At 60.7% G+C, this 12,436-nt stretch overlaps 1 protein-coding gene across 2 annotated transcripts; it reads right to left on the minus strand.

The window, feature by feature from the left end:
* Window positions 1-209: 209 nt before the first annotated feature.
* Window positions 210-7,905, minus strand: IGSF8 (immunoglobulin superfamily member 8). 2 transcript variants are annotated; one of them, XM_088137038.1, is made up of 7 exons: window positions 7,693-7,905; window positions 4,611-4,985; window positions 3,359-3,829; window positions 2,505-2,930; window positions 1,232-1,636; window positions 761-900; window positions 210-348 (listed from the first exon to the last, which is right to left on the minus strand). In XM_088137038.1, exons 1-6 carry the CDS (start codon window positions 7,766-7,768, stop codon window positions 785-787), a joined length of 1,869 nt encoding a protein of 622 aa, XP_087993164.1. In that variant the 5' UTR covers window positions 7,769-7,905; the 3' UTR covers window positions 210-348; window positions 761-784. The 2 variants fall into 2 exon arrangements, with proteins under 2 accessions (XP_087993164.1, XP_087993163.1); XM_088137037.1 differs by having other exon boundaries at window positions 288-483.
* Window positions 7,906-12,436: the final 4,531 nt, after the last annotated feature.

Here is a 12,436-nt window from a genome sequence, read left to right on the forward strand (position 1 = left end):
CCGCACTGGAGTACAGGACATCTGAAAGCCTCCAAGCTCAACGCTCCCTCTTCCCCGAGGCCAGCAATCTGTGGCAGAAGAGGGGGAGCTGTCTGCTCTCCAGGTCTAGATGGTAGACGTCCTTGGGAAAAAGCCTGCGCCCCATGCCAGCGGGGATCCCTTCCCGGCTCAGGTGCATGAGAGACCCGCGCCCTGTTTTGTGGAAGGGAGGTCCTTCAGAAGAGCTGAGGACCCAGCCAGAGCCCAGAGTCCGTTCCAGAGGGATAAAGACTGAAGTCGCTGCCTTGGTGGAGCACAAAGCAGGCCGCCGACGGTTTTAAGAAGACAGAACAGAGCAGCAGGAGGAGCCTGCAAATGGAGAGGGGGTCGGGGAGTGGGGGGTGAAAGACATCTGAGCCCATCCCCACCAGCCCTCAAGCAAATCGAACTGTGACAACCGACACAGGGCAGAAACCTTTGGCTTGGAAGGCGGCTTCCGGGTAACTGGCGAGATTGAAAAGATATGCAGTGAATTAGGCAAATGCCAAACGCCACCTTGCGCCCCCAGGAAAGCCACTCGGTCTCGCAGTCTCTGGAGCCCTCTTCAGAAACCACAAGCCGGGCGTTTGCTTTATATCCCCCTCAGCCAGGCGCTCATTCTGGCCATCCCTGCTCCTTGGAGCTGCATTCAGCCCCCGCCGCACTCGGCATTTTGGGCCCGCCCAGAATGGATGGGCGCCCCTCTTCTCCGGACCAGGCCCCCCGAGGAAGTTCTGCTCACCTCCGTCCTCCTGGCCCGCCGCGTTCACCTCTTGCGCAGCCTTGCCATGAAGCAACAGGTGACCGAGACGAGGATGGAGACCCCCAGGAGGAGGGCGCTGGAGAAGCCGACTGCCAGAGGGATGACGAGGGTGTCGATGGCTGAGGAAGCAAGCAGAGGGGCGGCGTCCAGCCTCAGGGGACAAAGGCAGCCTCTTTGCAGAAGGAGCAAGCAGACCCGTGGGATCTGCGAGGCCTTTCGCCCCTCCTTTCCTGCCACCCTCAAGCCCCCCTTTTATCACCATACAACTGGGGCTCCCGAGAGAGCAGCAAGACCTTCGGCCAGGCTGCTTAAGGAGTGTTACTGAGGTGACCCGATCCTGCCCAGGTTCCTGTCTGCAGCTGGGGGGTGCTGCAGAGTCCCCCGGGGGGAGCACTGAGAGGAAGGGCCAAGGAGGGGAAGACAGAAATGGCCCGTCGGGGCTCTACTCACGCAGCGTGTAGGGATACACGGTGACCATGTTGGACTTCACCGAAGCGGCTTGATACCAGCTGCGGTCAGGAGAGCGCACCCACGCCGTCACCGCGCAATAGTAATCCCCTTCATCGGACGGCTGGACCTCGTGGAGGCGCAGCCGGTGGCTCTGCGGCCCCACTTTGTCCACGCTCACCGCCCCGCCGGACGGCCGCTTCTGCAGCTGGGCCACCCCCTCGCGGTCCACAGTGGCCAGGACGGCACCAAGCGGGGCGGAGCCCTGCTGCGGCAGCTCTGCCCACCAGCTGAGCGCCAGGTGGACGTTCTGAGCCGACTCCACCGAGACGTTGCACCGGACGTCGGCCGTGCTCCCGCGGTAGAGGGTGGGGAACGGCAGCCAGGCAGTGGCCCCCAGCAGCACCGCTGTGGGGAGAAGGAGGCACCCTGAGAACGGGGCAGGAGCCCAAACGCCCCTCCCCCCGGTGCCAGGAGGGCCTCGCAAAGAGTTTCCTCTACAAACAGATTAACGGCACTAATGATCATGGACTTAATTATAGGATGCCAGGCAGCCCTGAGAGCAAGGCCTGTGGGGAGAGAAATGGCTGATGGGGAATAACATTTCCCATCTTCCGCTTCCCTTAACCAAAGCATGCCAACCCCGACTTTGTCACCCGGTTTTTTAAATCAGCTTAAACTGAAAGATGGCCCAATACGCTGCTTTGTTTTAGCTGAGCAAGCCTCAGGAAACCCAAGGACGATGGTGCAAAATGCAGAAGCTGGAACAAGGTCATTACAAGCCCCGGAAAACCGAACACCCTTTGAGCCCCCCCCAAACTGTGGTGAGCGGAGAGGGGTCTCTTCCTTGCCAAGAGCGTTTCTAAAACTCTTTCGGGTGGCTCCCACAGCACCCCACAGAGGCCTCTGAAGTTTAGCAGGTTATAATTATAATCCTGTCTCTCTTTTCTGACGGGGTGTACTCAAATGACGGCTAATTACTGTGGAGTTATTTAAGCGTTCTGCCGAGTTCCAAAGGTTCTGCAGACTCCGGGAAAATTTGATCGGCGCCTCTGGAGACCACAACCAAAGAGACAATCTGCATGGCTCACCCACTAAACCAAATCTGGCATCTTTGCAGACTTCCCAGGAAGGTCGTTTGACTGGACCCGCAGTGCAAAACAGTGTTTAAAGGGCGGAGGGAAGCCCTGCTTGCCCCTCACGCACATCTGCACGCAGACCGCGCGGCCCACAGGAGGGACCAGGGTTAGCCTCGCAGTAGAAGAGGGAGCGCTACCTTCGGACTTTATCTCCACGCTGACCGCCTCCGAGCTCACGGTGGCCAGCTGGCGCAACTCTGCGCTGGGCGAACGCGCAAAGGCCTGGACCCCGCAGCGATACAGGCCCACGTCCGCCGGCTGGGCCGACTCGATCCGCAGCAGATAAGCACCCAGAGGGGAGGCCAGCTTCTGCAGAGAGATGTGCCTCGTGCCCACGTTGCGGTTGGCGTAGTTCTTGCCCAGGACAAGCCCTCCGCTGGCCTCCAGCCGGGCGACAAGATGCGCTTCCCCAGCAGCATCGTTCCTCAGCTCCCAGCTGACCGCAAAGGCAGCGTGGGGCAAGAGGAGGACCGGGGCCCCAGAGATGTTGCAGAACAGCTGCAGGGCTTCTCCAGAGCTCAGGAGGAGTCTGGGGGGGCTTGCAGACACCGACAGCTGGCTCGCTGGAAGAAAGGACAAGGAGCAAAGCAAGTCACAGGGCCGGGGGGGAGCATCACAAGCCCCGTCTCTCCCCAGAGTTCAGAACACGTGAACACCCCAGATCCACACATGCCACGCCCCACTGCTTGGGCCCCCGAGTCCCTTTCAGCACCATCACACCCTGCCACAGGACAGCCTCAAGGGCCCAGCGGGAGACCGGAGTGTTTTGTGTCAAGAGCGAAGGGAGAGACCCCACCAGGATGGAGAAGGCTGGTGCCAAGTCTGGGAGAAAGTTGCCAACCAAGAGTTTGCGAGGGATGCCCAGCGCGTCCCCTTTAGAATGAGGGGCACAGCTCTGGAGTGCCCCCTTGGGAAACGAGGAACTGGGGGCTCCATGAGGCTCCTTCCCCCCAAAGCTACAAAGGGGTGCTTGAGGGAGGAGCAAACCCACCTACGCTTTGAACCAGGACGTGAGCCAGTGCTACCCGCTTCTCAGCGATCTGCTGCCAGCTGCCATCCGGATCCTGGATCCACTCCCCCGCGGCACAGTGATACGTCCCGGAGTCCTCTGGCCTGAGCCGGCCCAGCACCATCTGGTACTGCCGGTCGCCCAGCTTGACCAGCGAGAGCTCACGGGCTGAGCGCCGCGGGGCGAAACGTCCGGCTGCCTCCAGAGCGAAGTCCCGCCGCAGCCCGATCACCTCCTGCAGAAGCCGGGGGTTGCTGGGGGCCGCGAAGGCAAAGGAGGCCGAGAGGTGGGTGTGTTGCCACGTCCCACTGGCCACGGAGCACGTGAGCAGGAGGTCCTGGCTCTCCAGAAGTGCCAGCTGGGGAGGGGAAGCAGCCGTGGCCGCCCGGCCCTGGAAAGGGGGCTTCGCACCGGAGGGAGGGGCAGCAGAGACAGAGAGCTGGTCTGGGATCACTGAGGCAGAAACAAAAGGAGAGGAAGAGGAATTCTGTCAGTTTTTCTGACCCAGGAGCGGGGAGTCCCTTCCCACCACTTTCCTGACCCCCTTTGAAGATTAACCGGGATTCGGGCTACATCCTGGAGAAGAACAGCTCTAAAGTCTTGCAAGTTTACATCTTTCACAAACCCCCTTGATTTTCCTCCTGTTGTTCAACACCACTTTCCAGATGATTGCACATGTCATTTAAATTCAGACTTTTCACGGATCTACCCAGGGCTGCTGGCTACCCAGGCCAACTGAGATGAATAAAATACCCGTCCAAGGTGGAAATGTTGTTGCTGTTGGGCTTTCCGGTGCGCAACAGCATCGCCAACCAAAGGACGAGCGGTTTGCAACTCCAAGAGCATCTCCCAGCCCCCGGATCAAACCACCTCTGAGGCAGTGCGTAAGGGGCCGCAACTGCACCCCGTTAATGGCTGGGTGGCCGGAGGGCAACAGCAAACCCAACCCAAGGTCCCGGCCAGAACAGCAAGGGGTGCTCCCTCTTCCCAAATCTTGATCCCGTCCCAACGCGGCAGATCCACGGCCCTGGCTGGAGTTACTAGGGGCAGATCCCCGCCCCACGCAGCTTGTAATCGATAATCCGGCAGAGGGGTGACCGTGGAGGAAGGGGAGGCAGAGGAAGCAGACGGACGTGTTCTGGCCTTCCTCCAGCTGTGCTGAATGACCATTGCCAGCGTGCCAGCCAACCTGCCCGGGGAAGTCTAGACTACTGCATCCGGAAGGCGGGCATACCTCTGACCTCCACCTTGGCACTGTAGGTCCCGTGGTATCTGAGATCCGTGGTGGGGGTGTAGCACTCGTAGACACCGGTGTCCTCCACCCGGACCGCCCTCACGCGCAGCTCCACAGCATCACCCCGAACGCGCAGGATGGAGACGTTGCCGGCCTGCACCCGGGGCCCAAAAACGGCGTAAGGAAAGTTGGGGTCTCGTGTGCTGACCATGCCGATGGAGATGTCGGGCGCCGACGGGCGATACAGAAACCACTCGAACTGCTGCAGAGAAGGACCCTCGTACTCGGAGACCTCGCAGGGGATGGTAAGGGTCATGCCTTCCACGCGGTGCAAGGGCCCCGGAGGCAGGTGGACCTTCCTCGCGCTGCTGAGGGCTGGGCAGGCAAAGGAGGGCGGATTAGCAGACCGGTTCGGGCCCCTTTGTCTTAATGGCAAACAACTGCAGGCCCCGAGAGCAGCCATGCCAGTAAGAGGGAACAGCCGTTAATTCTGCTGGAGCACCGAAGGACCCGCAGGTCCGTCCGCACAAGAAAGCCCCCACAGCGAAGAGGGTGTGCGGCTCCTCTGCTTGCTCTGGGGAGAAAGGCCAAGAGTAACAGATGGTTCTGGGGAATGCGTGACCCGAGAGGCAGTTGAGCAGAGCAAAGGCGGCCCAGTGCCTTGTCTGAGAAAGGCTTTCACTGAGGAGGGTACCCATTCCCCATCCTGGTGCCCTTCCCAAATGGCCGGCTGGAGGGGCAGGGGCAGGGGCAGGGCCCTTTGCAAATTGCACGTCAACCTGAAAAGAGCCCAAAAAAGACATTCTTTGCAGGCTCTGCCGGGTTGGAGGCTCGAAGATGCAAAACCTTTCCCTGAAGGTAAAAAGCTTGAGGAAAACCATCCGGACTATTCTGCATTTGGCAGAACTGGAAAATCACCAGGAGGCTCAGCCCGGATCTGGCCAGCCGATCACCCCCCTCCGGCCAATCGAGACGAAAGGGCCTAATTCCACAACAGTCTCATTAAGCGAAATGAGTCCTCTGGGGACCCAGACGTGGAGAACAGCAGGTGCGAAGGGCTTGCCCTTCCCTGGAGCATCCCTTCCCTCCCCTGGCAACTGGGCAAGTGCTGGGAAATGGGGCCTTCATTCATTCATTTATTTATTTACTTGATTTTCACACCCCGACCTTGGCAACTCGGGCAGAGCCCCAGCCTGGCTCCTCGCCTGCTCCTGTCCAACCTCGCAGCAGGGAAGGAGAGTCGTGCACTGCAGGGCTGCAGAGAGCCTGGAGCAAAGGCACAGGCAGCTGGACTGTACCACGTAAGGACCCCCTTCCCAGCAGGCCGCTGCAAGCACGAATGCGTGCACACACGGGCCTCTGGGCAGCAGAGGGGCAGAGGCTTGTGGGAGAAACCCGGTCAGCGGACCCTGGTGGGGGTGGGGTGGGGCGAGGCGGGGCTGCCCACGTGACTGCAGAGCAGCGGATTTCAAGAGCCCCTAATCTCACCTGCGCAAGGCCAGTCTGCCAGGTGCCTTGCCAGAACCGTATGGGAGGCGGGGGTCCTTCCCCAGGGCCGGATCCCAACTCGCTAATCTACGCCCACAAGCTGCTGCGACATCTTTTGGACGTGCTACGGAAAGGACTGTTTTTGCATCATTCGGCCAGCTCAATTTCCAGGAACCCCAGTGGAAAAAGGTTCCGGAGCTTTGCAGCTCTGCTCCTTCTTGTTGTTGTTGTTCTCTGTCTCCAGTAAACAAAGAACATTTGGGGCCTTGCCGGCTGCACTCGCCCAGCCCTAGCGGCAGACAGCTCTGGGGACAGGAAGAGTGCCCCTGGGCCCAGCTGCAGGGCAGAAAGCAAAGGAGGGCCCTTTACCTGAGCTGGGTGAGTCTGCGTTCCCAAACACTTCCAAGCGGGTCCCAGCCCCTAAAATTCAGGGCTTCCTGGCCGCAGCCCAGCTGCTTCTCTGCCCCTAATTTACATCTTCCATGTTCAGGATTAAATCAATGCAAATTAATTATCTGATAAGCCCTTAGAAAGCTGCTATCTGTTCTCTCTTGCAGAGGATATTATTATTATTAGTATTGACATTGTTCTCCGCTCCCATCCAAGGAGTAAGAAAAACGTGAAGGGACCTGGCAAAATCACTTGACCCCCTGCCTGCCCCCCCCTCCCCCAGCCAAACCTCTTTGGAACAAGAGGTTGCTCCAAAACAGACCCCAGGCTGCAGTTTTCCAGCTGGGACTGGACACGCCAACTGCTGGAAACCACTTAGTCCCATGACTGAAATCACTTGGAAACACTTGAAATACATAGCAGAGAAGCCAGTCCACCCAGGGCCAGCCCACCTTTCGGCACTGTCTCCTATTCCCCTTAGCCAGAGGAACACAAAGTCAAGCCTCCAGGGACAGTCCAAATCTACCGTAGGGGCTTCTGATCCTCCAGGCGACAAGAGACTGGAATGGGCACTTCTTGGGCATGTCCAGCAAAGGAGGTGGGAGAGAGGAGGACCCCAGCACATCCGAAGAGAGGTCAACGGCCTTCGAAAGTGCTGGCAGGCCGCGGCTTACGGCTCTCCTCGGCGGCAGACTCGGTTTGAGCCCTGGGCTGCCCCCGCGGGAGGGAGACCGCTCTGGGCGTCCCATTTCTACCCCAAACCAAGAGGAGGGGCGCGGCCGGGCCGGGCCCCCCCGGAAGCCAAGATCCCCCACCCCCACCCGCCCCCGATGCCTCCCCAGCCGGGACCCTCTGCACGCCATGAAAACCCGCAGCCCAGGCAATTCCCAGGCCGGGAGGGGAGGCGGAAGGCGTCTCCGCGCACGCAGAGCCGGCGGCGCAGCTTGTACCGAGCGGGGGCCGGGGGCTGCGGAATCCCACGCCCCGCCCGGCCCGGCCCGGCCCGGCCCGCCTCGCCTGCAGGAGAGCGAGCCGAGGCTAGCTGCTGTCTCCCCGCCCGGCTCGGCCCGCCAGCCGGCCCGCCTCCCTTCCCCGCTTCCCGCCGCTACTGCCGGCCGCGGCCGCAGCCAAGCACATGCCCGCCCGCCTCGGCGCGCCTACGGAGGACCCCCCCCCCGCGCCCCGACCAGCCCCTTCCACGCACCGGCCAGCGGGAGGAGCAGGACGACGAGGAGGCGGAAGCGGCGGCGGCGGCGCAGCGCCCGCGCGGGACCATCCATGGCTGGCCGGGAAGGCGGCGAGACCCGCGAGGCGGCGCCGCCCTGCCGCACCCTCTCCTCGCCGCGGGATCGGGCTGCGCGCGGACCGGCTCTTGCCCGGCCTTGCGGGGCACCGGCTCGCTCAGCCGGCCCGGGCCCAGTGGATGCGGGGGCTCGGCCGACTAGCCACGCCTCCGCCGCTGTCGCGCGCCCGCCAGCTGTGCCTGCGAAGGGACCGGGCGCGCGCGCGCGCGCGCGCGGGGCTGACCAGAGACCCCGGCGCGGGCCGCCCGCGCGCGCTCAGGGACTGTTGCTCGCCTGCCCTCCTGCCGGGGCAAGCGCCGGGGCGGACGGTGGACTCCGGAACGAGCCGGCGAAGGCGGGGGGCAGACCAGAGCTCCGCGCGATGCCCTGTCCACGGAGCCCTCCCTGAGCGGGACCCCCGGCCGGCCGGTCGGCCGAAGCCGCGCGCCCCAGGGCCGGCGCGGTGCAGCGGGTCCCGCGGCCCCCGGGGGGCGCCAAACGCCCTCGCAAAGGGCGGACCGAGGCGGCTCAGCAAAAACACTCGGAAATCCAGCCAAAGACGGGAGGCGGCCCAGAAGGGCCGAAGCGGGGGAGGGGCCCGTCACGGGGCCCTTGAAGGACTGCCGAGCCGTGCTCCTCCCTTCTTCCCGGCACGGGACGTTTGTCTGTGGAACTCGTTGCCACCAGATGTGGCTGTGGACACCAGCTGAGCCGCAAACAGAGAAACGCACCTCCGTGTTCAAAGGCCTCTATCAAGAGGCCCGGCCCTGGGGAACCCGGCTTGGCTCCCCAAAAGATTGGGGAGACAGTGGACTGGACCGGCTGGCTGGTCTGAAAATCAGATCTGCCCAATGGGGACCTATGCTCAGAGCTTTTGAACACCTTCTTCCTTCACAACAGCCCTGCGAGAGGGGCAAGACTGAAGGTTGCCCAACAGTGAGCCTGCCTGGATCATAAGGACTAATGCTGCCCCTGGCTTGGGGGGGGGTCCTTCAGAATCACAGCCCTGCAGGGGTCCTCTGGGGAGGCCCTGGATCCTCCTGAAGGCAGGAGCCCCCCCCCCCCGCTCTCCTCTGCCAACTTGTGGCGTGCCCTCTTTGCAGGCCAGGCTTTTTCTGGAGAGGGAGGGGCTGCTGCCTCTCACAGGCTGGGGCTGAGCTCCCCCCCCAGACAAGCAGCCTGTAGGGCTGGGTCTCTGGGGCAAGTCTCCGAGAGGACTTGGCGCTCTTTCACACAGCGCCATTTATTTACACAGCTTGGGAAAGCGGGGGGGGGGGAGGACCAGCCCCTCTCACAACAGCATTCTTTCCCCTCCAGCTCTTTGGGAGCTGGGCTGTGTCTCTCCCCCTGCCCCCCCCGCTGCAATTTCCCCAGCCCAGCCTGCAGCCTCCTCCGTTTCCCAGGTTGCAGATGTGAAGGAACAAGACCGCTATGTACCCTTCATGATGGGAATCCTTTGCCTGCCAAATCTGGGGCCGCTGAGCGAGTTGCCCCACTTTGTTCCACAGAATGGAAAAGCTGAAGGGGCCCTGGGGGCCAGACTCAGCTTGGTGCCAGACTGCAGGAGAAAGCCGGCCAGGTGGGTGGCTGTCCAGCCCCACCTGAAGCCATCCAGCGAAGGGAGCCTGCTCTCCCCCTCGCCCCCCCCAGCACACAGGCTACCCCAGGCCGGGCCTTCCTTCCCAGGGAAAACCTTTCTGGATCCCCCGTTGTCTTGTCCCCCCAAGTTCCAAGAAGATGGGGCTCCCTAAGGGATTCGGGCGATTTCTGGATTTTGTGGCAAACGCCCCATTTTGAAACAGGAGGCTGGATCCCGCCCTGGTGCTTGCTTCTAACTCGGCGTCCTCTGCATGTGCTTGCGGGCAGAACGCCGTACTTGCGAGGGGTGCTTGAAATCAGAGCGTCTGTGGCTTTGGCTCCGACTCTCCAGCTCTGAAGCCGCAACCTGGAGACTCTCTTCCTCCATGCTCGGGAATCGGTGGGTTTGTTCGTTTCCTTGATCCAGGCCTCTTTTCATTCCGTCCCCATTTGGGAACATTGGCAAGAGACGGGCGAACGGCTTTCATTTTGTCTGACGCACTACGCGGCCCTGCCAGAAAACAGGTCTCTCACATACCCCCTCCTTGTCTTTTTTCCATTCAGATTCCACTGACTTCCTAGGAATTACAATGGAGGCCCAGATCCTCTCAGGCTGAGCCCTTCCTCCCTCTCCATGGGATCCCTTAGCGTTATATGGGTCAAGTGGAAGGAGAAACTCTTCTCACAAAAATAAACCTCGGAGAGAAATGTGAGTTTCCCAGAAACAAACATTTTGTCTTCCTTGACGTGATGTGGAAAGGTTTTTTTGAGGGGGCACCTCCCTCCCCCTCCATATTAACAGCAGTGTAAGGGGGCCCCGATCCTCCAGCTGGAAATGTCATTCAGGCCAAAGACAGCCGGGCTCAAGTTCTGGGTTCCTCACTTTAGGCTCCCAAAGGATATTTCAGCCCCAGAGCTCTTTCCGTGACCTGCCTGGCTTGCAGAAAGCTGTTCTTGCCTCTTTGAGGGAAATTGATACAGGACAGCTTATCGATAAAGCCGAAAAACATTTTTCCCTCTGCTACAATGCTGGAAACTTGGATTGCTGCGGACTTGGGACAGGGAGAAGGAAAGTCTATCGTACAACATGCTATTCAATTACAGAATGCATTGCTGCGAGATGCTCCCCGTTTCTGACCCTTTAAAAAAGATTAGGAAAATGCACGGGGGAGTCAAACGCATCAGCTGGGACTGAATGCCGCCTCTTTGTCCAAAGGCAGGGCCTTCTGAATACCAATTTGTGGGGGGGGGGGGCTGCCGTTACATTTGGACTCTGCTTCCCAAGGGGATCTCGGCAGACGTTCTGCCTCACTCACAGCCATTGCTCCTCTACCGCGCTCAGGGGGCCCGCCAGTCGTGCCCCCTTCTGTTCTCTTTGGCAGCTCGCCTAGCTGGACCACGCTCGATCCTCCATCTCAGGGATGTGCAAGCCTTTGATTTCACAGCTGCAGCACCAGCCCTGGATGCAGCTTTGCCCGCGGCTCTGATCTGCCCCACGCTGGGCTCTGGGCGGGCAGGTTCTGGCCGGAGGAGCGGGCCTTAAGAACGAGCGTCTCTGGAATGTTTTTCTGCTGACACCGCAGGCCGTTGCGGGACCTGGTTGCACAAACAATGACATTCAGGGCCTCCCGCAAGGAAAAAAGCCCGAAGCTGAGGGCAAGGTGCCCGCTGGTGTCCGTCCGGCATGACTGTCCAGTACAAATCAGCAGGCTTTTCCGTGACCAGGAGGCCTGGCCAAGTTTTGCAGAGTCTCAGTGGGAAGGCTACAGCAGCCAAAGGAGAGCCAGCTGCGTGCGGATTTCATACTCCCCCACCCCGCCCCGGACGACGTTTCCGCCTTTGGTCTTGAATCTCCTGCCCGGCCTTGATGCGCGCTGCTTCATCTCTCCCCCAGCCCCCACCGAGTTTTGTAATGTAGGAAACCAGATCCTGATTTGGGGGGGGCTGCCTTCTGTGCCCTCCCAGGCACATTTGCACAGGCGGAACGCAATACCCCCTTTCTGGTCCCTCACCCCCATGCCACCCAATTGCAGGAACTCCCCCACCCAGGAGCTTTGCCTCCTCCATGTGATCATCCTGCTGGGGCAACCCTGCTTGGCCCAGAGGGACACACACAAGACAGCAAAAACACCGCACTGACAACAGCACCCACGAGACACAGCCCGGCTGCTCTTTCGGTCTGGAGGCACGAGGGGCTTTGGTGAGGGAGCGAGGCTGTTTTCCTGCCGTTCGGACACCTGCTGACACGGCGCGCAGCAAGGGAGCATCACCTTACCGGAAACCGCCCGGGAGCAAGGTCACGAAGGGCAGCGCACCCACTCCTAGTTCATCAAGGGCCCCGAGCCCCTGGCGACCAGGGAAGCGCCCCCAAAATCCAACCCAGGCCTGGCTGGCTCGGGCTAAAAGGGCGGCATCCGCCCGCCGCAACTCTGCAGATCACAGCTACCAAGCAAGACCCCGAGGGCGGCCAGCTTTGGGGCTTCGCAGCCCTGAGAGTGAAAGGAGAGGAAGAGGAAGTCAGGTGGCAGTTGGCGAGGTTGTTTGGGTTCACTTGTATCCAGTGGAATATTTGTTTGCTGAACCCTTCATTTAAGCAATTAAGTTCCTCTTGGGCAAGAGAAAGGAAACAGATTTCTGAGAGCAGCAGAGCACACCTGACCTTCCCCTCCAGAGCCCAGCCTTGAAATAAAGGGGCTTCTGGAGATGCCAACAGAAATGCACTGCTTGGGACACACAGACGCCCGACGCACCCACAGGCCTCTCCGGGACGCAATGGGCACCCGAGTTTGGCTCCTGGCTCCAAAACGACATTTCAAGGTTTTTTTTCCTGTCCTCCAGAGGCATATTAAAAAGAGATTTGGAAATAAATAACCCAGCCTCGCAGTCCCTGGAGCTAAATCCTTCTGGAGCAGCAGGGAAGGTCAGATTTCATTAAAGTCAGGAAAATGTGGCTGGCTGGAAGTTTTCCAGCCTTTTCAGTTGCCTTCGCCTGCCTCTGGCTACGAGCCCCCTGCATCCCCCTCCGGGCTGGCAAGAAGGCCCCTGCGTGCCAGCTTGCTCACAGGTAGCCATTCCAAGAAGCTTTCT

This window comes from Python bivittatus, unplaced genomic scaffold (assembly GCF_059951505.1).
Source record: "Python bivittatus isolate LINGU-HERP-01145 unplaced genomic scaffold, Pbiv_v1 ctg000180_np1212, whole genome shotgun sequence".
Lineage (NCBI taxonomy): Eukaryota > Metazoa > Chordata > Lepidosauria > Squamata > Pythonidae > Python > Python bivittatus.

What these genes read in the sequence shown, in the direction of transcription:
- IGSF8 (XM_088137038.1), bottom strand. Translation starts at nt 7,768, where the DNA reads ATGGATGGTCCCGCGCGGGCGCTGCGCCGCCGCCGCCGCTTCCGCCTC. An exon ending in CCTGCTCCTCCCGCTGGCCG is followed by an intron (nt 4,986 to 7,692) that starts GTGCGTGGAAGG and finishes TTGCCTGCCCAG; the next exon opens with CCCTCAGCAGCGCGAGGAAG. An exon ending in CGTGTATCCCTACACGCTGC is followed by an intron (nt 901 to 1,231) that starts GTGAGTAGAGCC and finishes TTGCTTCCTCAG; the next exon opens with CCATCGACACCCTCGTCATC.